The 22,564-nt window shown below is 44.4% G+C and overlaps 1 protein-coding gene across 1 annotated transcript in view; it reads left to right on the top strand.

Moving 5' to 3' along the window:
- unc5cb (unc-5 netrin receptor Cb) overlaps positions 1-22,564 on the top strand; it is a gene marked incomplete at its 3' end in the record, with an annotated part of 155,429 nt that overhangs the window by 80,781 nt on the left and 52,084 nt on the right. Inside the window, exons 3-4 of the mRNA XM_080833862.1 lie at positions 2,552-2,695; positions 22,229-22,332. Of these exons, the coding sequence (XP_080689988.1) occupies positions 2,552-2,695; positions 22,229-22,332 (248 nt within the window). The remainder of the gene's footprint in view (positions 1-2,551; positions 2,696-22,228; positions 22,333-22,564) is intronic.

Here is a 22,564-nt window from a genome sequence, read left to right as displayed (position 1 = left end):
ACACACACACACACACACACACACACACACACACACACACACACACACACACACACACACACACACACACACACACACACACCCACACACACACACACACACACACACACACACCTTGTTGGCTCATGGTCATTCAGGGAGACACATTAGCACCCACTGGTGAAGCAGAGTCTCAGCACATGTGGTAGACCAGGTGTTGTCTCCCAAACAGTGGCACTACAATGTGCTTTTAAAAGACATTAACCTCAGAGACATGCTCCATGCTTACTCTTCAAAAAAAAAAAAAAGTTTTTTTGTGTTGCTCTTGCACCGCACAGCAGTATGTCTTGCTTCCACAGCATGATAAGTAGCTCTGTTTCTTGTCCCTTAGCATCTTGAAGGCAGCAGCCAGGAGCACAGCGTAGCAACAGCAAGTAAAGAGATAACGTGGTTACAAGCCCGCAGTTCCAATTCAGGAATCCTTGATGCAATATGGAGAGCGTGAGACATCATTTAGGCCCACGGAGGCTGAATGATGTCCGCCAGCCAGGTGCAGCTGTGCCTGTGGTGCTGTGAGGAGTGCTTGAGTTGGAATGTGCATCCTGTCTCCTCCGCTGGGCATCGTTAAGCGTCATCTGTCCTGAGAGCTCCATACACAACTCGTGTTGCGCATTAACTTGTGATAAAGATGTCAGGATAAAAAGAATGCAAGCGTTGAGGAGTTAGAGTAGTTTTCTATAAGGATGCTCCGTAGTGCCAGACATCCTGTCTGATCTATGCTAAGTGTGTGTGTGTGTGTGTGTGTGTGTGTGTGTGTGTGTGTGTGTGTGTGTGTGTGTGTGTGTGTGTGTGTGTGTGTGTGTGTGTGTGTGTGTGTGTGTGTGTGTGTGTGTGTGTGTGTGTGTGTGTGTGTGTCTATGAGTGTGTGTGAGGTCATGTGTGCCTGTGTGTATTTTGTAAATGTGGGTTTGTGTATGCGTTAGGTCTGCAGCTGTATATGAATTACTATTTATTCATTGTTAATCTGTCTTGTGAATCTACATATATTGTGTGTGTACAGGCTGTGTGTGTGTGTGTGTGTGTGTGTGTGTGTGTGTGTGTGTGTGTGTGTGTGTGTGCATACGTACACACTCATTACTATGCACTGCAGTCCGCTCACACACACACACACAACTGTAATCAGCGGAGTTAGCAAACAGGATTTGCAGGCTGGCATGGCACGCAGATCTGGCTCTGGCGGACAGCACCAACTCGGTGAGGCTGGCACAGGCCCCGCGGCTCAATAAAGAGACTCGGTGAGGCTGGCACAGGCCCTGTGGCCTAATAAAGAGACTCGGTTACAATCACATGCTGCTACTGTCCCTGCTACTCGCTTTCCCCTCCTTTATTTATCTCTCTTCCGCTCTTGTGTTGACATTTGTTGGAGTTTTACGTTTTTAATCAAGCATGTGTGGTACTCGCAGAGGCCAGGAGGAACAAAGAGAAGACAGAGCTTTTTTTCTCTACAAAGTTACCAATGCTGACCGAGGAAAATGTGTGAAAATGGATAGTGGGGACGCAGTAGAGTGAAGGGCGTCTTTATAATGATGTTCATTGTTGTGTTATCCCTTATGATGGATATAGGGAGCTAGTAGGTAGTTTTGGAGTAGGTAGGAAAGTGCTATCCAAGTATAAACATACATCAGTAATCCATTCTTCTACATCCACATTCAGTAATGAATCCATTCGTTATCGTTAGGTTTTGACAGCAACATGGTTGTTGTAGTGCTTATAATTAATGAAGGTGTATGAGCTAAACACACATTTCCATCTACTGCTTACCTTTTAAAAACATGATTTCTATTGGAACACTGCATTGGACGAACATGCTCAGGAAACACTAAACCTGGGCTGCATGTGGTGTGTTTTACAGTGAGCTGTGTGTTGGTGTGTTTAACAGAGAGCAGTTTGTTGGTGTGTTACAGTGAGCCGTAGATAAAGTATATTAAGCAACAAAATGAGATTACTATATCTCTTAACTGTGGGTATATACTGTATGTGTGTCTGTGTGTGTGTGTTTGTGTGTGTGCTTTCACACTATGTGTATTTCTCTAAATTAGTTTTGGTGTTTATTTAGGCGAAACTCTCGCCAGTCGATTAACGAAAGTGTGTTATGCCGTCTTTCCTTGTGTTGCCGATGTGCTTCGGTGTATGTTGTTCTTCGCCCGTTGTTCTTCGACTTGTATTGCCTCTCAGCCCACTCTGTGCAGCATTAGGCTGCTCTGCGATCCTGACGCAGGCAGTGGTGGGCATTAGGCTGCTCTGTGATCCTGACGCAGGCAGTGGTGGGCATTAGGCTGCTCTGTGATCCTGACGCAGGCAGTGGTGGGCATTAGGCTGCTCTGTGATCCTGACGCAGGCAGTGGTAGGCATTAGGCTGCTCTGTGATCCTGACGCAGGCAGTGGTGGGCATTAGGCTGCTCTGTGATCCTGACGCAGGCAGTGGTGGGCATTAGGCTGCTCTGTGATCCTGACGCTGGCAGTGGTGGGCCGTCTCTGACTGCTCGTCTGTGCCCTTTCTTCTCCCCCGCAGGTCTGGTGGTGCGTGAGGCCAGCATCGAGATCACCCGGCAGCAGGTGGAGGAGCTCTTCGGCCTGGAGGACTTCTGGTGCCAGTGCGTGGCCTGGAGCTCGGCGGGCACCACCAAGAGCCGCAAGGCCCACGTGCGCATCGCCTGTGAGTCATCTCTCTCTACCGCACCATCCACACGAATACAACAGTGCTGATTATGGCACATAACGCACCCTCTGTCTCCACTCACTTCCTCAAGTCTCTCAGATCTATCCTCTGATCTGTCCGCCTGTCTTCCTACAGGCCTTTCTCTCATTCTCTCTCTCTCTCCCTTTCTATAATTTCTATTTTCTCTTCCCTTAATGCTTTTTTCTCTATCTGTCTGGGATCTCTTTTTCTCTAATCACGTTCTCTGTCTCCTCTTTAGTTATTGTGTATGGCATTTTCTCCTCTCATTTACTGTAATCATCTCTCTCCCACTCTCCTCATCACTTCATCTGTCTCTGTACTTGTTGCTCCACTATGTACCAACCACATCACTCACTGTCCTCATTTTGGTTAAAGGGTTTATAACAGATCTTGTCAACCCCATTGAAGTCTATGTTTGTAGACACATTTACATCTGGTTATCAGTGAATCATCCTTTGCCTTCCGTCTGGTAAACCAGTGAATTATTTCCACTTATTTGCTGATGACAAGACTGTGGTCATATTGGCGCCGACATATTTGACAGATTGTTTGTACAATCTTTTTATTTGTTTTCATTTGCACATCCCTACAGTCACTCACTGCGATCAGAGCCATTGCATTATCTATGTATGTATTGAGTATGTCATGTTCATTCACTTATCCCAGTCAGAAACCCACATGTTAAATTAACTGGGTTGATGCCTGAGGAGTCAGGAATGTTGAGAGACTGGAGCGCGACCTCTGACCTCGGCGTGTGGGAGGAGAAGCCACATGACGGCTGCAGGAGTGCAGGGGCAAGCGGGGTTAGCCCGGCATGTCTTTCCGTCGCTAACGAGCTGCCGCGCGAGACAGATGGGGCTCACTGAGCATGCTCAGAGGAGTGGTGCCCGATTGATGAGCAGAGAATGAGCAGCCCAGCACTGACACTGACAGTCATAATTGTCTGTGTCTCTCCCACACAGACACACTGGTTGTGTGTCACAACACCGTATTGCCTTTGGAAATCGCAATCACCTCCCTGACCGTAGCGGTTCTTAGAACACTCAGGTTTGGATGAATGCTTGTTTCGTTACAGTAATTATATTCCCCGTCATGCTCCCAGGACTATGCCATAGAACAATTATGAGTAACCGCGATCTCATGTTTTCTATGTCCTCTGACTGTCCTGGTCATCGTGGTTTGAGCGAATCCAGTAATTCCTAGTTTGCCTCAGTATGTTAGTATAAATAGGTCATTGGCTGTCAGAAAGGAGGAGTTCAGCTGGGTGAGGTGTACTTTCTGTTGATGCTGATTCGTGGCTGTCACTGCTTTGCCCTCTTTCTTTGACAGCTCTATTCTTGGCTACATATTTGGGACTAATGACACATTTGAGTCCCTGCATATATTTTCTCACCCCACCCATCCTATCTCTGACTGAGTGTCAGTGTGTGACAGATGTCCAAAAAAGACATCTTGAGTCACCTAAACACATCAGGTCTTAATTACCCGCATGGCCCAGGCAAAGCAACGCAGTCATGTCAGTCATGTTAGTGAGGCTTCCATTTTTATTTACTCCAGGATTGGCCACACAGAATGAGGCAACATTACCTGCAGAGAAGAGACAACAATGCTAATGGTCTCTGATGTTGTGTGTTCAAATACACACACACACACACACACACACATACACACACATACACATACACATACACATACACATACACATACACATACACATACACATACACATACACATACACATACACATACACATACACATACACATACACATACACATACACATACACATACACATACACATACACATACACATACACATACACACACGCACACACAGACACAGAGAAATGTACACACTCCCCTGTGTCTCTCTGTGTGTATTTGTTTGTTTGCATGTGTTTGTATGTTTGTTGTGCATCTCGCTGTGTCAGTATACGTTCCTTTGTATGTGTGGGTGTGTTTGTATGCGTTCATCATTCTCCACACACTTTTGTCTTAATCAGTGGTGATCGGTTGCCTGGCATCCATAACCTTTCCCTGGCATTAGAATAAATTCCTCTTCCTTGCCCATTAAAAGCCCTCCTCAGCGGGCGACCGGGAGCGGTACACTCCTCCCTGGAGGCTAATGGAAAATCTGTGATGGTTTCCGCCTGTTTTTCTTTCCCCTGCTCTCCGACTCACATTTTAATCATTGTTCTGGTAGCACCTCGGAGCGATAAATGACTGGCTTTCCTCTTTCAGCCGAACGGTGATCAATGTTAAAGCCATAAAGAGCCCGACCTGTAAAAGTCCACTCTGCTCTGTATTGAGGCTCTTAATTGTGAGTGAGAGTGTGTGTGACTGAATGTGTGTGTTGGTGTGGGTGGGTGATTTGTTGGTAATGTGGGAGGTAGGGTGGGTTGGGGTTGGGGGGGTGAGGGGGCGCGTTGGGCCTCCTCTCTTCCTGAGTAACGGAGACTGGACGGTGGGATCGATTGGCGATAAAGTCACGCGAGTTTCACACAGCAAGGGTCGTCGCAGTGATTTACCTGAGCTAATGTGTCTCTTGCAACAATCCCTACGTGTGCGTGTGTGTGTGTGTGTGTGTGAGTGTGTGAGTGTGTGAGTGTGTGTGTGTGTGTGTGTGTGTGTGTGTGTGTGTGTGTGTGTGTGTGTGTGTGTCTGTGTGTCTGTGTGTGTCTGTGTGTGTTTGTTTGTTTTTGCGTGTGTGTTTGTAAGTGCATGTGTGTGTGTGCGCTGCTCCTGCTGCTTTCCCTGTTGCTTGAAGTGAGCAGCAATTAGGAGAGCACAAATGGAGTGATTGTGGAGTGAATCACACTGCGGGGCTGGAAGAAGCCCTTCCTCACACTGAGGATGACTCAGCCCTGCCCACGCTGCTTCTACCGCCTCAGCCAGTCCATGAGGTGGAGTGTGTGGAGCACAATTAGAGTTGATTGTATGCATGTTTATGTGTGTGTTTGTGTGTAAAATGTGGGCTTACCTCCAGGTTTCTTTTCTGATGTCTTAATGATATAAACAAAACAGAGAAAGAAAGCGCTCAAAGACTGTGTTCAAATTATAAAATCGTAAAATGCAACAGGCTGGTTCAAGCAATTAAACAGCTGATTTTTTTTTCAGCTGGAATATTTTTCAAACATTTCTTGAATTTAGATAGATAGATAGATAGATAGGTAGATAGATAAATAGATAGATGGATACTTTATAAATCCTGTTTTTAAGCTATTTTTGTCCTTTTCATGGCTGTGAAGACCTTCTTTTACTTTTTGTAAACCAACAAAGGAAATAACAGAATAGCTTGAGATGAAGATGGTGGTAAGAGCAGGGTGATAAGCCAGAATTCACAGGATTCTACAATTAAGTGCAACGAGCCCAACATATGCGACCCCATCTGTAGGAGCCAGTGGTGTTCAGAGTGCCAGTGGTGAGAGTGCTTGTTGAAGGACAGAGGCACAGAGGCACACACACACGTCTCTATACACACACAAGCAAACACACACACATGCATACACACACATGTCTCCATATACATAGACACTAAAACACACACACACACGTCTCCATACACACACACACAAACACGTCTCCATACACACACACACATATACACACACACACACACACACACACATCTCCATAGCCCAAACAGCACTTACCCATCTACTTCTTTTTGCTTCCCTCCCACATCATTTTCATTTCATATTCAGACAGTGGCAGTTTATTTCAAATTCATTAATATTTCTAATTAATTAATCCGTCACTTCATAATTTGAGAAGTACATTCCAGCATTCTTTTGAAAATATATTGTCACCTCAGGCAGATAGTTGGTTCATTGGTAGATTGACATTTGGGTGTTATTTTAATTACTGAGGAAGTGCTTGTTACAGAATGCATTCGGTGTGATGAAAATGACTTTCCTCCGTCCCAGTAAGACTAAGCAAAAGTAAAGCACGTGTGCCTGGTAATGGATGAAACACATTGGTGCTCTCCATGAGAATTTCCTCCAAAAGAGATTTCCAACCCCAGGTAGTTAGTGTTTCATCCTCAATGTACCGCCCATCGCCGATGTTAATTTACCGAAAGCTCAGTGAAGATCAAAGCTCCCCCTGTCCCCAGGGCCTCAAGTAGTGGATGTGTTTGTTAATATTTACCTTGAACATGAAACAAAACTCAGTATTCAGGGCATGTGAAGAGGTTTCAGTCTCAACCCTACCTCCTACACCTCCACAGGTTCGGGAAACAATGATCTGCTATTGCTACTAAATGTTACACATATAACGGCACACAAAATGTTACGCATGTTCAGTCCTCCTAGTCTGTCCTCTTTCGGCCTGCCATCCTAGACGATGATTCAGCTGGGAGCTGGGGAAAAAAACACACCTCCTTTATATCCAATTAAAGTCATATTGAGATTTGCCTTAACGAGGTCAATTAATTCAAATCCCTGATACATTTGTGCTTAATCCGTCCTGCATGCCTCAGTGCTGACATTCATTTGCGAAAGGACCCTGCAAAGGAGAGCTAACTGACTGCCTGTGCAGAAGCTTCACAACTCACATATCAGTGAAGAGCCATAGCATTTCACTCACACAAACATACACACACACACACACACACACACACACACACACACACACACACACACACACACACACACACACACACACACACACACACACACACACACACACACACACCGGCTATAAGACACCAGGAACGCACAAAACAGTAAGCAGACCACTCTCTTGAGCTGCATGGGAAAATAAATAAAAAACAGACTCTGCAAAAAAGAGAAGGAAAAAAGGGAAAAACAGACAAGGAGAAAATGCTGGAGAAAATGCATGTAGGAACATCACCAACTAATTCCACCTCCACGCGGGCATGCGGGGTGGGGGGGGGGTTGTATGAGGAGGTGAGCTGTTGGTGAGGGGGTAGGGGGTGGGGGATTGGGGTGAGTGTGGGGAGGCCATAATGGAATGAAAACTGCGGTAATTGGAGCGAGTTGTTTAAACTGCCAATCCTGGAATAGACCGGAGGTCTGACTCACAGAGCCGCGGCTGTGCTTTAACCTGGGGCTCGGCTTCACATTATAACTGTAATGGGCCCAGTAGCTCTCTCTCTCTCTCTCTCTCTCTCTCTCTCTCTCTCTCTCTTTCACTCTCTCTATCTCTCTTTCACTCTCTCTATCTCTCTCTCTGTCTCTCTCTCTCTTCACTCTCTCTATCGCTCTCTCTCTCTTTCACTCTCTCTATCTCTCTCTCTCTCTTTCACTCTCTCTATCTCTCTCTCTGTCTTTCTCTCTCTCCTCACTCTCTCTCTATCTCTCTATATATATATCTCTCTCTCTTTCTCTGTCTCTCTCTCTCTCTTTCACTCTCTCTATCTTTCTTTCTCTTTCACTCTCTCTCTGTCTCTCCATCTCTCTCTATCTCTCTCGCTCTATCTCTCTCTCTCTGTCTCTCTCACCTTCTCTCTATCTGTCTATGTCTCTCACCTTCGTTCTGTCTCTCTCTGTTTGTCTCTCTGTGTGTTTCCTTCTCTTTTCGAACTGCCAGAGAGCACGTCAGAAACGTGGCACTAATGTGTTGTACAGTAGCAGGGCAAGCAGCTGGTGTCCAGGGTGGTGCCATGGGGTGTGGTGGGGTGGTGGGGGTGTAGATTGATGTGCTCGGGGGGGGGGGTGCGGTGGAGGGGGGGGGGGGGGGGGGGGGGGGGGGGGGGTGGAGATGTCAGTAAGTCACTCCATGTGACAGGGAGTGCCAGAGCGACAGAACGTGGCGAATCACTCGGACTCATCTCGATCTGGGTGTTTATCTGACCAAAACCCACTAAATCCTCCCTCCTCCACTCATACTCCTTCTCCGCTCTCAATTCTCCGCCATGGGGAGGTGCCAGGGAGAGAGTTGACAGAAGGTGGACTCCCTGAGGGAACCAATGTTGGATGAAACAACTTCACTTTCACTTTCCTTGTTCAGGCTCTCCCAACTGTGTGTTCTATCTGTTTGCTAACAAAAACATGCATCAATACTCAAAGCCTCCCCGGTCATGTAATGGGCATTGTTGCTGACCAATTTCATGCTGTTCAGCTCTTTCATTGCTGTGGCAGTCGATGCAATGCCTGTCTTTGGTGGGAGAGGTGACAGTGAGTGTCCCAGCGCAGAGAATTGTGCTGCGACCTTGTGTTTTCTAGAAAGTGACACACACACCCACATACCTACACCCCTCCCCCCCACACACACACACTGGCTTTGAATGCTCTATAACACACTAACGCTGGGTGAGACCACTCTCCTGTGTTAAATGTCCACTTTCTCTGGGTTGGAGCTCTTTTTCTGCAGTCACATTTACTCCCTCATTTACGTACTCTCCCCGTGAGGAACAGATGCTGAAGAAATTAAATCTCGTTATGTCGTCCCAATTAAGCAATTCAGGCAAGAGAGCTCGGATCACTCTGTTTATTCTGGCTGTCCCCCTGGAGAAATCACAACCTTCTCAACCCATCTCTTACAAACCCAGATGGTGTGCACGGGTTTGAAATGAGGAGCAGTGTGTCATTTTAAATAACTCAATACCCTTCCTCAGTCAGTCACACAGCCAGCTCCTATTAGGCAAATCATTTCTTGTTGGGTTATGAAACAGTTGTAATTATCATAAAAGGTAACGAGTCACGGTCTGAGTGTGATAGTCACAAGACAAAACCATTTAGGTTTACTAGCGTCAAAGGGAGTCCATGTGAAGCTGGCTAAATGTCACTGGTGGTGATCTTTGTGAAGACAGGAAACCACTTAGACGGACCAGAACACTGAAGCTGGAGTTGAACTAAAATGCCTAAAATTGGCTCATAATTATGGAGTAATTCATCAAGATTCCTTTGTTTGCAAGCGAACACTAGAGAAGAGTACAAAAGAATAAGAAAGGGAAGCGCTCTGTCCACCCACACAATCCCACATAATGCATATCTATACAATACATTGTATTGAATACAATAACCCCATGTATATACTCACACAATTCCTCTTACCGCTAAACAAACACCAATACGTCCACTGAATGGTGTGAGTCACAGAGAGACTGACTGACTGACTGACTGACTGATTGACGGTGACTGACTGACTGACTGACTGACTGACTGACTGACTGACTGACTGTGACTGACTGACTGACTGACTGACTGTGACTGACTGTGACTGACTGACTGACTGACTGACTGACTGATTGACGGTGACTGACTGACTGACTGACTGACTGACTGACTGACTGACTGACTGTGACTGACTGACTGACTGACTGACTGACTGACTGACTGACTGACTGTGACTGACTGTGACTGACTGACTGACTGACTGACTGACTGACTGTGACTGACTGTGACTGACTGACTGACTGACTGACTGACTGACTGACTGACTGACTGACTGACTGACTGTGACTGACTGTGACTGACTGACTGACTGACTGATTGACGGTGACTGACTGACTGACTGACTGACTGACTGACTGACTGACTGTGACTGTGACTGTGACTGACTGTGACTGACTGACTGACTGACTGACTGACTGATTGACGGTGACTGACTGACTGACTGACTGACTGACTGACTGACTGACTGTCTGACTGACTGACTGACTGACTGTGACTGACTGTGACTGACTGACTGACTGACTGACTGAATACCAGTGAGGCAGTGGTTGTGCAAGTGAACAGATGAATATCTGTGTTTTGTGCATCACAAGTGGAACTAGCTGAGGCTGCCATCTCAGCACTAGAGAGAACGCCCGTATCTCACAAGCCGGTTCCCACGGCAACAATAAGATTCTTTCAGCTCTCTGACATTCGGTGGCTGATGATGGCTTTTCAGGTGTGTTTATAAGTCTATGGAAGTGAACACACATGCCTACAAACCTACACACACACACACACACTGTATAAATCTCCAGTGCCAAATCTGGCGTAGTGTACCACAGCTTAAGAGAAGCCGTGGAGCTCCCCTGAGGAAGCTGGTCTCAGAGACGCCCTGCTGGGACACTCCCTTCATTCGCGTAGAGCCAGGCGGAACAAATGCAGCTACGCAGAGAAACACCCCGTCAGGAGAGAGAAATAGAGAGAGGGAGAGAGAGAGAGAGAGAGAGAGAGAGAGAGAGAGAGAGAGAGAGAGAAAGAGAGATGAGGGGGACGAGATAGAGGAAGGGAAAGGAATGGAGGGGGTACATAGCGAGAGTAGGAAAGCTGACAAAGAGAGATGAAGTGGGATAGAGCTAGTAAGACCCATAAGGAAAAGTGAGTGGAGGAGACAGAGTGACTTTTCCTTTGACTTTGACAGTAAAGGTCTCCCTTTAGTCACATTTCCACTCGGGCCACTCCATCTTGTCCTCTTCTCTTTATTCCTCCCATGCCACTGAGCCAAAACACTTGAGAACTTTCCGGCGATATTATCCAAGCTCAGCTCTAAGTGTTCTTGGTGAACATGCATCAAGAGCTGTGAAGCACACACACATACACACTCACAAGAGCATCATTCACTGCATTATCAGGCTACAGGTTGAGTACAAGGGAAAGTGTCCTGAAGGGGTCTGTTCGGCTGTGGGAGTCTTTAGCTTTAGTCTTGAGCTCTGTTCTGCCTTGGCTCTCTGTTGAGGTGCGGGTCCACGCTCGGCCGGTCAGAGTCGGTTTGTGTCAGTCCTACTCGCCTGCCTCCGCTGTGACAGTGGCAGTGGCAGTGGTGTGTCTGCAGCAGTGGGTCCGCAGAGCAGGACCAGGGATTAGATGCTGTGTCAGAGAGTTACCGGGGTTACAAAGCATGACCGGAGGGATCAGCCTTGGATGCTCTGCTTCGCTTGGTCCAATCTTTCAGCACCCTTTCACTCGCACTCCTTCCCTCCCTCTCCTGCTATATGTCTGTGTGTGTGTGTTTGTGTTTGTGTTTGTCAGAATAACTACCTAAAACTGGAATAGATCAAGAAATAAAGTCAAGAAACAAAGCAAGTAGGCTAGGCTACTGTATGTTGGCATCCAACTGGTAAAACTACATTTCCAGTAGAAAATATATGGGGAAATAATTTCAGTTGTCATTCGCCAGACCAGGTGGTTCTACTTGGAAATTGTGTCAAATGATTTAAAAAAAACAACGTTTGGTAGGCTAAGCATGTACCCAGCATGTATCTCGCTCTGGTCAAGAGGGTCAAGCTTTTCAACATTTAAAAAGAAGTTGCGGACCGAGTTGATGGAGGACTTTGGGGTTACAAATGAGGATATGAGGACTAACAACAGTACACCAGAGAAGAAGGAGAGGAACTGGGTCCAGTTAGCTGAGCGCTTCAATGGCTCTACCGGTAACAGAGTCTTTTGTTTTTTTTTATTGGAAATCAGCAACAACAGCAGTAAATGTTGCAACAACAACGATGCAGTGTTTAAGATTGTAGTCATGGCACAACTGAAATTAAATGATAGGCACATTCAATTTTACAGTGATTTTACCTGATATTTTTGACTAATTATTTCACTTGAAAAAGATATACAGTAGAAAAGATTGTAATGAATAGTACACACAAAAGTAGTTGTATCTTTTATTGCAATAAGTAGGGGGAGATAATCATCAAAAGTGAAAGTGAAACTGTGGTTACATAACAGCACCCAATTGTGCTTTGAGCATACTGTCGCTGCCAAATGTGAGTCCCTGCCTGATGTAAGTCCGCATGCGTCACTTTGCGACACTTTTGTGGTACAACGAGCCAGGTAATGCTGGTGGTGTACAGCATGAAGTGGAATGACAAGCGCATTTGTTTAACGTTTGAAATCCACCAAGGTTTATGATGTTAAGCTTCATGTTTATTGAATTATTAGTTAAGCAGTGCATTCATTACTAGTAACAGTAATACAACATAGCCCCATATGATCATAGCCCCATATGATCAAACTTAGACACTGTCTTTATCACAGATATAAATACCTTTTCCAAATGCTGTTAACCATTTACAACACAATTAAATATAACATTAAATGTACCGGTATTATGCGTTAAAACCAGCCCCATATGTTGACGTTGAGCCTTAGCTGTTCACCGTTTACAACACAATTAAATATACCAGTAAATATACCCACATTATGCATGAAGACAAGCCCCATATGTCGATGTTAGGCCTTATGCTGTAAACCGTTGACAAAATTATAAAACACTACGTTAAATAAACCTACATTATGCGTTATGAGAAGCCAGATACGTTGATATTGAACCATGTATGAGCATGCGCGTCTTGGATAGTTTGCTCCTGAGCCTTCTGCCGTAAACCATTTGTGTTTGCGCATGCGGACTCACAATTACGCAGGGACTCACATTTGGCAGCGACACATACAATTGCATAGTACAATGGGGACATGCTACTTTTGCTACTGCTGCTGTTACTCCAGCTGTAGAGTTGCTCTGCTCCTTCCTGAAGTCAGAAGCCCTGTTGCCCTAACCTCCAATGAAGTCTCCATCACGCTCTTTGTCTCTCTCTCTCTCTCTCTCTCTCTCTCTCTCTCTCTCTCTCTCTCTCTCTCTCTCTCTCCCTCTCTCTCTCTCTCTACGTCTCTCCCTGTCTCTTGCACATGGCACATGAAGCACTGGCATTGAGGCAGTTACACCCTCTTGTACTGTGTTATTTCCTTCAAGAAGGCTTTTCATAGCAACTTGACATCAAATCTAATACATTTGAACTGATTGTAGCATAAAAGCACTGAGCAATGAAACAAATGCAGAACAAGCCATCTGACCTAAGCCATCTTTTTAAAGAACCATTCACTGATATGAAGGAGGGATGTAGGTGTTTGTGGTCAGTTGGTTAGATGGTGGTTAGTTCTGTTAATCCTGTTTGTTATAGCTAACCTCGGAGGAACATACTGAGAAGTAAAATACTGTAAAGTAATTAACCTCCCAGACATTAGAGGGGTAGAGCTCTATGCTGAAAAGCAAGATGGAAGTTTCTGGTGTCTAGATCTTCAGGTTTCTGACTGTAGACTAGTGGTCACCATGACATACATGAAGCAGTGGGTTAGAGTCACCAAACACACATTTCTGCTTTGGCTCTGTACCTAAACCGACTGACTTACGGTCACGGTCACATCCACTGCTGTCTCCATACCTGTTGTCTCTCCATGCAGTATGTACTATTAAACAAATAACAGTATTATGCTATACTATGCTATTTTACTATTAAATTCCCTGTCAATCTCAAAGTGATTTATTGACTATTATTAAAGTTTATAATTATTTAACGTCACAGGACATTGAGCCATATTGTTGCTCACAGGGTAAATCTTGAACTGGAATACATGCCAAGTTTAAAAAAAGCTCAATTGGAAGAGTATATTGACATCATATATACAAGTGAATGGTATATTACATGTTAATGTTGGATTAGTTATGAGGACTGTAATGTATCTATCAACATAAATTATAACACAATTTATAAAATAGATCAACAAAGTCCAAGTCTATACTTTCATTGCTACAGATATAGAAGCCCCACATTTCCCCCAAATAATAACAATAATGCCAACATAATGCCAACAAGGCTTAGTCTTAGATGTGACACGGCAGAAATCATATGGTTAGTCATGCACGTTTTCCGCCATGGTGTAAACCACCAACTGCCACTGCCACTGTTTAAACCACCAAATAAACTGCAGTAAAAAATGCCACACAAACAAAACTAAAACAACGGCCACATTGCTCTCTCAAGCAGACTTGGTGGTTGGTGCACAAAGTCAGTAAAATAAGGCAGTTGTGAAACAATTCAAGCAGTTATTCAGTAAATTGTAAACAAATCAGATGTAAGCCGATTTTTCACAAATAAAGGCATATGCATTGCCACATGGGTAGTCATGCCAGTTTGTGATCAACGTATCTTGTGATGGATTAAAAAGGGCACAATTCTCAGAAGAGGCGGAACCCTGTCCAGCTTCCCAGAAACTGAAACATCGTGAAAATTACATTTTACAATTTCATTCAATAACATTGTATAAATCATCGTAACATACAGAAAGGAGAACTCACCACACTGAAAAACTTTAATTAATTGCAGTTGATGGCCCAAGTGTCTTCTTTAATTTACGCCATGAATAGTATTATGTAATGTGTAGAACCATAGATATTTAAGTTTCAAATGAAACAGTGAAAAATAGGCGGAAATTGTAAAAAAAAAAATATATATATACTGTATATACAGCCGCGGAAAAAATTAAGAGACCACTTCAAAATTATCAGTTTCTCTGGTTTTACTATTTATTGGTATGTGTTAAAGTAAAATGTACATTTTAGTTTTATTCTATAACCTACTGGCAACATTCCTACCAAATTTCAAATAAAAATATTGTCATTTAGATCATTTATTTGCAGAAAAATGACAATTGGTCAAAATAGTAAAAAAGATGCAGTGTCTTCAGATCTCGAATAATGCAAAGAAAACAAGCTCATATTCATTTTTAAACTACACAATACTAATGCTTACACTTAGGAAGAGTTCAGAAATCAATATTTGGTGGAATAACCTTGATTTAAAATCACAACTTTCATGTGTCTTGGCATGCTCTCCACCAGTCTTTCACATTGCCGTTGGGTGACTTTGTGCTACTCCTGGCGCAAGAATTCAAGCAGCTCGGCTTCTTTTCATGGCTTGTGACCATCCATCTTCCTCTTGATCACATTTCATAGGTTTTTTATGGGATTCAGGTCTCGAAATTGGGCTGGCCATGACAGGGTCCTGATCTGGTGGTACTCCATCCACACCTTTACTGGCCTGGCTGTGTGGCATGGAGCATTGCCCTGCTGGAAAAAACATTTCTCAGAGTTGGAGAACATTGTCAGAGCTAAAGGAAGCAAGTTTTTCTTCTGGGACAACGTTGTACTTTGCCTGGCTGAGGTTTGTAAAAGACCATAAGGATTGAAAAAAGCGGACTGGAGGGTCTTCTAGTTCGTCTTCTCTGATGAGTCCAATTTTCAGCTTTGCCTAACACATGGTCGTCTGATGGTTAGACGGAGACCTGGAGAGGCCTACAAGCCAGAGAGTCTTGCACCTACTGTGAAATCGGACTCATCAGAGAAGACGAACTTAGAAGAACCTCCAGTCCGCTTTTTCAATCCTTATGGTCTTTTACAAACCTCAGCCAGGCAAAGTAAAACGTTGTCCCGGAAGAAAAACTTGCTTCCTTTTGCTCTGACAATGTTCCCCAACTCTGAGAAGTGTTTTTTCCAGCAGGGCAATGCTCCATGCCACACAGCCAGGCCAGTAAAGGTGTGGATGGAGTACCACCAGATCAGGACCCTGTCATGGCCAGCCCAATTTCGAGACCTGAATCCCATAAAAAACCTATGAAATGTGATCAAGAGGAAGATGGATGGTCACAAGCCATGAAAAGAAGCCGAGCTGCTTGAATTCTTGCGCCAGGAGTAGCACAAAGTCACCCAACGGCAATGTGAAAGACTGGTGGAGAGCATGCCAAGACACATGAAAGTTGTGATTTTAAATCAAGGTTATTCCACCAAATATTGATTTCTGAACTCTTCCTAAGTGTAAGCATTAGTATTGTGTAGTTTAAAAATGAATATGAGCTTGTTTTCTTTGCATTATTCGAGATCTGAAGACACTGCATCATTTTTGCTATTTTGACCAATTGTCATTTTTCTGCAAATAAATGATCTAAATGACAATATTTTTATTTGAAATTTGGTAGGAATGTTGCCAGTAGGTTATAGAATAAAACTAAAATGTACATTTTACTTTAACACATACCAATAAAAAGTAAAACCAGAGAAACTGATAATTTTGAAGTGGTCTCTTAATTTTTTCCGCGGCTGTATATCCCACTAAGCTAACAGGTTAACCAATCAGCTTTAGCTTTTACAGATGAATAGTTGGCTGATGTAGTTCAGAACACACATAGAGGTATTTGTCTGCTCAGTAGGCTCAGACCACTGCTGACATTCACAATTTCTGAGGTGACTGAGACTTCGCTTATTTTCCAAACTGAAAGGGTGGAGTGACTCTGGTGTTCAGCTTAACAGCTAAATCAGCATGACACAACATAACAAACAAAGGGAGAAAGAGGACATGAGATAAAAGTCTATCTGACCTGATGAAAGTTGGAGTGTTGTCCACCCAGATCCAGCCGTTGTATTTCCTCTCCAGCCCAATCCAACCATGTTGCTTCAGTTTAGTAAGGAAGTCCTTTGGAAGTCAGAGAAGTGCATCAGACATATATATTACTTGGAAAAACAAAGCAACAAGCACAAACACACACACACACACACACACACACACACACACACACACACACACTCACTCACTCACTCACTCACTCACTCACTCACTCACTCACTCACTCACTCACTCACTCACTCACTCACTCACACACACTCTCTCTCACTCTCTCTCTCTCTCTCTCTCTCTCTCTCTCTCTCTCTCTCTCTCTCTCTCTCTCTCTTACTTGTTCTTCTCTGCTGGTGATGATCACCAGGTCTGCTCCCATGCCTTGACATTGTTGTCTGCCCCCCGACCAGGTTTGTGGGCCAGGCCAGACCCTGTAGCATTTACAGTTGAATTGTATCCATCCGCTGGGACAGGGTGGCTCTGAGAGGACCACACACAATTTCGAATATAATTCAGTAAAATGATTACAACAAATAATTACTTATTTTAAAAATGACAAAATATGTCAAGAGATCCAAGATAATCTATTGCAGGTGATCTGACTCTGTAGCTGTTTGTTGATGGCCCGTAGCTGGTCCCTCTCTCTGGTCACACTGACATAGTTGCTCTGGAGCTGGTCTCTGTCCTTGGATAAGGCGCTGAACATGGAGTTTAACTGGTCTCTCTCAGACTTTAGCTGGTCTCTGTCCTCGGTTAAGTTTCTGAATGTCGATTTTAACTGGTCTAGCTCAGTCTTCAGCTGGTCTCTTTCTGAGGTGAATTTGACACACAGGCGTGTGGTCAGGACCAGCAGTAGAACACACAGCAGCCCCATAGACACAGTGACCCATCGGGAACAGCTGTTTGTCTGTACTGCACCAGCGCAAGCAGGTGGCAGACCTAGAGAACAACAGAAAGTTATTAAAATGTGCAGAAACAAATGTTGGTCATCATTTTATTTTATAAGCTTTAAGTAACTAAGTTCATAATATTTACAATATGTGCATATGCAGTCTTTGTTTCAGTTGCAATTTTACAGTATATATTTCACAGGGTCATTGCAACTGTAAAGAAATATTTCATCAAGATAGTTACCAGGCATTCTGGATGTAATGGGCTTTTGTGGGTTCCTGCTGGGTGCCATGTTGACGTATCCATCCGTCCCTTCACCTCTGCTGGCTGGTTTGGAAATGTCAATATCTATGTCGATGTCGTCTGGATTTGCATAAATCACCCCTTTATCCATCCTCTCCTCAGCAGTATTAAGCATCGCTAAAGCACCTTTGGTGATCTCTCACTGCTCAACAAATGATTGTGTTTTTGTCCGTGTCTGTCCTTTTGACCTTTTCCCCAAACAGAGCAATGTTTGAAAGAGGAAGCTGCCAAGAGAGGTCCATGTGAAAGCATGTGAGATGGTTCATGCAGAGTTTGCGCCCACACAGGAGCAGTAAAGAGCTCTTCTTTATGCTAACTTAAGCAAAGTTGAGAAATGAGTCTCTGTTCCTTTTTCTCAGAAATCGGCAAAACTGCAGTAAACATTGCAAGACAACGATGCAATGTTTTAAGATTGTAGTCATGGCACATTTGAGACATTTTTATTGTTTTGGCGCTATATCAATAAAATTGAATTGAATTCAATGTGGACAGGATCGTTGTGAATAATTGATCAATCTCCACCGTATGTTCAACGTCATTAACAATTATTTGATCAAGAGGACACTGAACAGCGTCATTCAATCACGGGCACAATTGAATGGAATCATGGGACTACTGGCCAACATTAAAAGTAATGGAATGTTTAGCAATCAGGACATAAATATACACGCTAATAAACAGAGATTCTACACCACACAAAAGAAAATAATACTTGGACTATTTGTGCAGATATAACAAACAAAGTTAATAGTGTAGATGACACCTGTTTTCAAAGGCCTAAAATGACACCGCAAAAGACATGCACACTGTCCCCCGCAGTTTTCACCAGACAACGGAATACATAATCAGTCACTCCTTGCACTCTCTCCACTCATTATTTTGCCCAACACTCCCACTTTTCCCACAACCCTCCCACGAACGCACATGTTAACAACCCTCCCACAAACGCATATGTCATATCATGAAAGCACACTTGCCATTCTGTGCTCCTGCAGCAGGCAGAATGCAGTTTTAGCCATGTGCGGCCTGTTCATACACACTGTGGCATGTTTTAGCCATGTGCGGCCTGTTCATACACACTGTGGCATGTTTAAGCCATGTGCGGCCTGTTCATACACACTGTGGCATGTTTTAGCCATGTGCGGCCTGTTCATACACACTGTGGCATGTTTTAGCCATGTGCGGCCTGTTCATACACACTGTGGCATGTTTTAGCCATGTGCGGTCCGTTCATACCCACTGTGGCATGTTTTAACCATGTGCGGTCCGTTCATACCCACTGTGGCAACCGTTGTAATATTCTATCAAGATAGTTACCAGGCATTCTGGATGTAATGTGGGTTTTTGGGTTCCTGCTGGGTGCCATGTTGACGTATCCATCCGTCCCTTCATCTGTGCTGGCTGGTTTAGAAATGAAAGTATTCATGTTAATGTCGTCTGGAATCGTGTAAATCGCATCTTCATCCATCCTTTCCTCAGCAGTTTTAAGCATAAAGCACCTTCAGTGATCCGTCACTGCTCAGCGAATGATTGATGATTGATGATGAGTGTGTTTGATCACTGACCTTTTTGTCAAAACAGAGCATCGTTTGAAAAAGGAACCTAATAGGTTAATAGGTCTTTATAATTAATAATAGAAAAAAAAATCCCCACATTCAAATGAATTAACACATTTTGAAAACAAAGTGACAACCCTTTAGTGTGCATTCTTTTAAACTCAGAAGTGCTTGCACAATTTGGATTATGTTGCTTACAGAAGGGTACCTGTTTTACTAGGAGATGTTTTTCTCGAGATGACAGGAGTTGATGCCAAAACAATGATTGAGTTACAAATGCAAAATTAACAATTTTTCTAATTTAGCTGACTGATAAAAGATTTAAATGATCTTCTCCCCAGTTTAGCTGTAGTTTTGCTAAACATTTTGTTATGTCCCTACCTATATCATGCAATGGCACGCTCCAATTCCCCATTGAAATTAGTCATTCCCCCCTAACCCACATTCACACACTCTTCACACAGTGATCTCCTTTACACATACACAAGCAAACCCTCTCTCTCTCTCTCTCTCTCTCTCTCACTCACTCACTCACTCACTCACTCACCCTCTATCTATATCTACCTATCTATCTCTTTCAAATGCGTAGAGGCACACACACACACACACACAGAGACCTCTCATGCTTCTCCTCCCTCACCGCCCGCCTCATAGCTCTCACCTATTCCATCAACTTAAAGAAAAGGGGTGGTTGGAGAAAATATTGGATTTTTATTAGAGCCAGAGAAATTGCTCACTCTCTATGGCCTGCCGGTCTGTGTGCTGGGGCTTGGAGTAGCACTAGATAGAGAGAGTGAAGGGGAGAGAGAAACATAGAGTAAGGAGCTTGAGAGAGAGAAAGAGAGGGAGAGAGAGACAGAGAGATAGAGAGAGAGAGAGAGAACATAGGGGCTTGGGAGATACAGAGAGATAGAGAGAGAGAGAGAGAGCATAGGGGCTTGGGAGAGACAGAGGGAGAGGAAGAGAGAGACAGAGAGAGATGAATGGGGCATCCGTCCATCATTGGTAGCTCTGGTGATTCATATGTGAGGGTGGCTCCTGGGTACAGTGGTCCAGGTCCGAACTCCAGACTGGATGCCTTCCTGTCGACCACATCCAGACACCTGTCAGGAGAGCTGTCTGTCAGTGCACACTCTCTCTATGTACACACACACACACACACACACACACACACACACACGCACACAGAGAGACACACACACACACAAACACACACACACACACACACACACACACACACACACACCTCTTTCTATCTCCCTCTCTGGGTATCGGTCCTCTCTCTCTGTCTGTCTGTCTTTCTATATCCTTCATTCAATAGAGGTGAGCAGTCATTCATCTCAAAAAGAAGCCACAGAAATACCACAGCCCAGTAATTGACTCATTTGAGCCAGCCTTACCCCAAAAGGGTGTACGTCTATCAGCATGAAGGTGAAGAGGACTTTAAGCCTTTAAAGGAGGAAAAGCTGGAAAAGCATCCGCCACTGCACTGCGTCTGCACTGGCCTTGTAAGAAGGGACCTCTCTGAAGTCCAGCATAAAGCCCCCCCCGCACTCAGCCAGAATGTCACGGGCCGGCTATGGAGGGGTTTATGGATCACCTACTTGCATAAGCAGATTTTTTTTTGCCAACCCCGAGAATGTGTGCGCACAAGGGAGCGCATGAGTGTTCATTTATGCTATTCCTTTGTGTGAGCGCCCCCTCAACAAATCAGATTTGCTCATTAAGAATCTATTAACTAAGTGGTTTTACTATGTAGGAGCAGCCAGCATACGCTTCGGCCCTGTTCCCCCATGGGAAGCCATCTTTCATAGTAATGTTTTAAAAGGGTGCCAATAAAATGTTTCGTCTTGAACGTTGCACCCCAGGGGGGTGTGTTGGGTGAGTGTGGAGGGATGAGTGTGTGTGTGTGGGGTGGGGGGGGAAAGGAGAGTGGTGTAATGTATCCATGTAGCCTAATTAGTGTGACGAGGCAAACTAGGGTAAAAGCGCATATGCAGCAGATACCATCCATCGCTCATGTAAATCAATGTGCTAGTGCCAAGGCCATGAAAAAGGATGATGACACTAAAAGGGTGAGGGGGCGGGACATTGGAGTTGAAGTTTCTCATGGCTGTTTTGTGGTCGCATGACCCTCTTATGTTTGTCAGAGCAGGGGAATAGCTCAGTGAATCAGATCATGAGCATTTTGCACTGCGCAGATCTCACAGTATAGGACATTCTAGGTCGAGGATATTCTGTGTCGCGGCCTCATTTTCATACGAATTTCGCTGTCACTGAATGTTGTATTTGGATGTGGTTTTTAAACACCCTGAATTCAGGCGATTCGTGGAAACGGGAATGAAAATTAGAGATAGAATTAGACAGCTCTTGGGCATCTTCTGTAAGTTTTTAGTCCTGCAGCCCCCCTCCTGTTCATATATCCTGGTAGACTCTCAGATTCAGGCCTAAGATCACACATGTCGAGCTGTGAGGCACAATACATTTTCACAATTGCAGACAGTTTTTGCTACCTACAGTTCAGCCGTAGTTGTTCTGTTGAGAGAGCTCAACACATTGGCTTGTTTGGTCTGACAGTCATAGATTTAGTGCCTGTGACCCATTGTAATGACTAATGTCTGTTATTATGTGTTGCAGATCTCAGAAAGACGTTTGACCAGGAGCCTCTGGGGAAGGAAGTGTCTCTGGAACAGGAAGTGCTTCTCCAGTGCCGCCCACCGGAAGGCATACCTGCCGCTGAGGTAAGGCTGGGACAGGTCAAAGGATAGACTTCCTCAAACTTCCCCTATGTTAATGCGCTACTGCTAAGATCTGCCACAGAACTTATGAAAGAGCTCATTACAGCACAGCTACTGTGCTGCGGCTCACGGAAAAATCCGGAAACTGAACTCAGCGGGATGCCAGTGGCATTACTGTCACAGAAGGGTTTTTTTTCTTCCTCTTCCTCTACATGTAGCTAAGCAGGGAGGAGTG

Source organism: Sprattus sprattus, assembly GCF_963457725.1.
Source record: "Sprattus sprattus genome assembly, chromosome: 3".
NCBI classification, from domain to species: domain Eukaryota; kingdom Metazoa; phylum Chordata; class Actinopteri; order Clupeiformes; family Clupeidae; genus Sprattus; species Sprattus sprattus.
The sequence above is the reverse complement of the archived record's forward strand: the minus strand, read 5'-3'. Positions and strand labels throughout refer to the sequence as shown.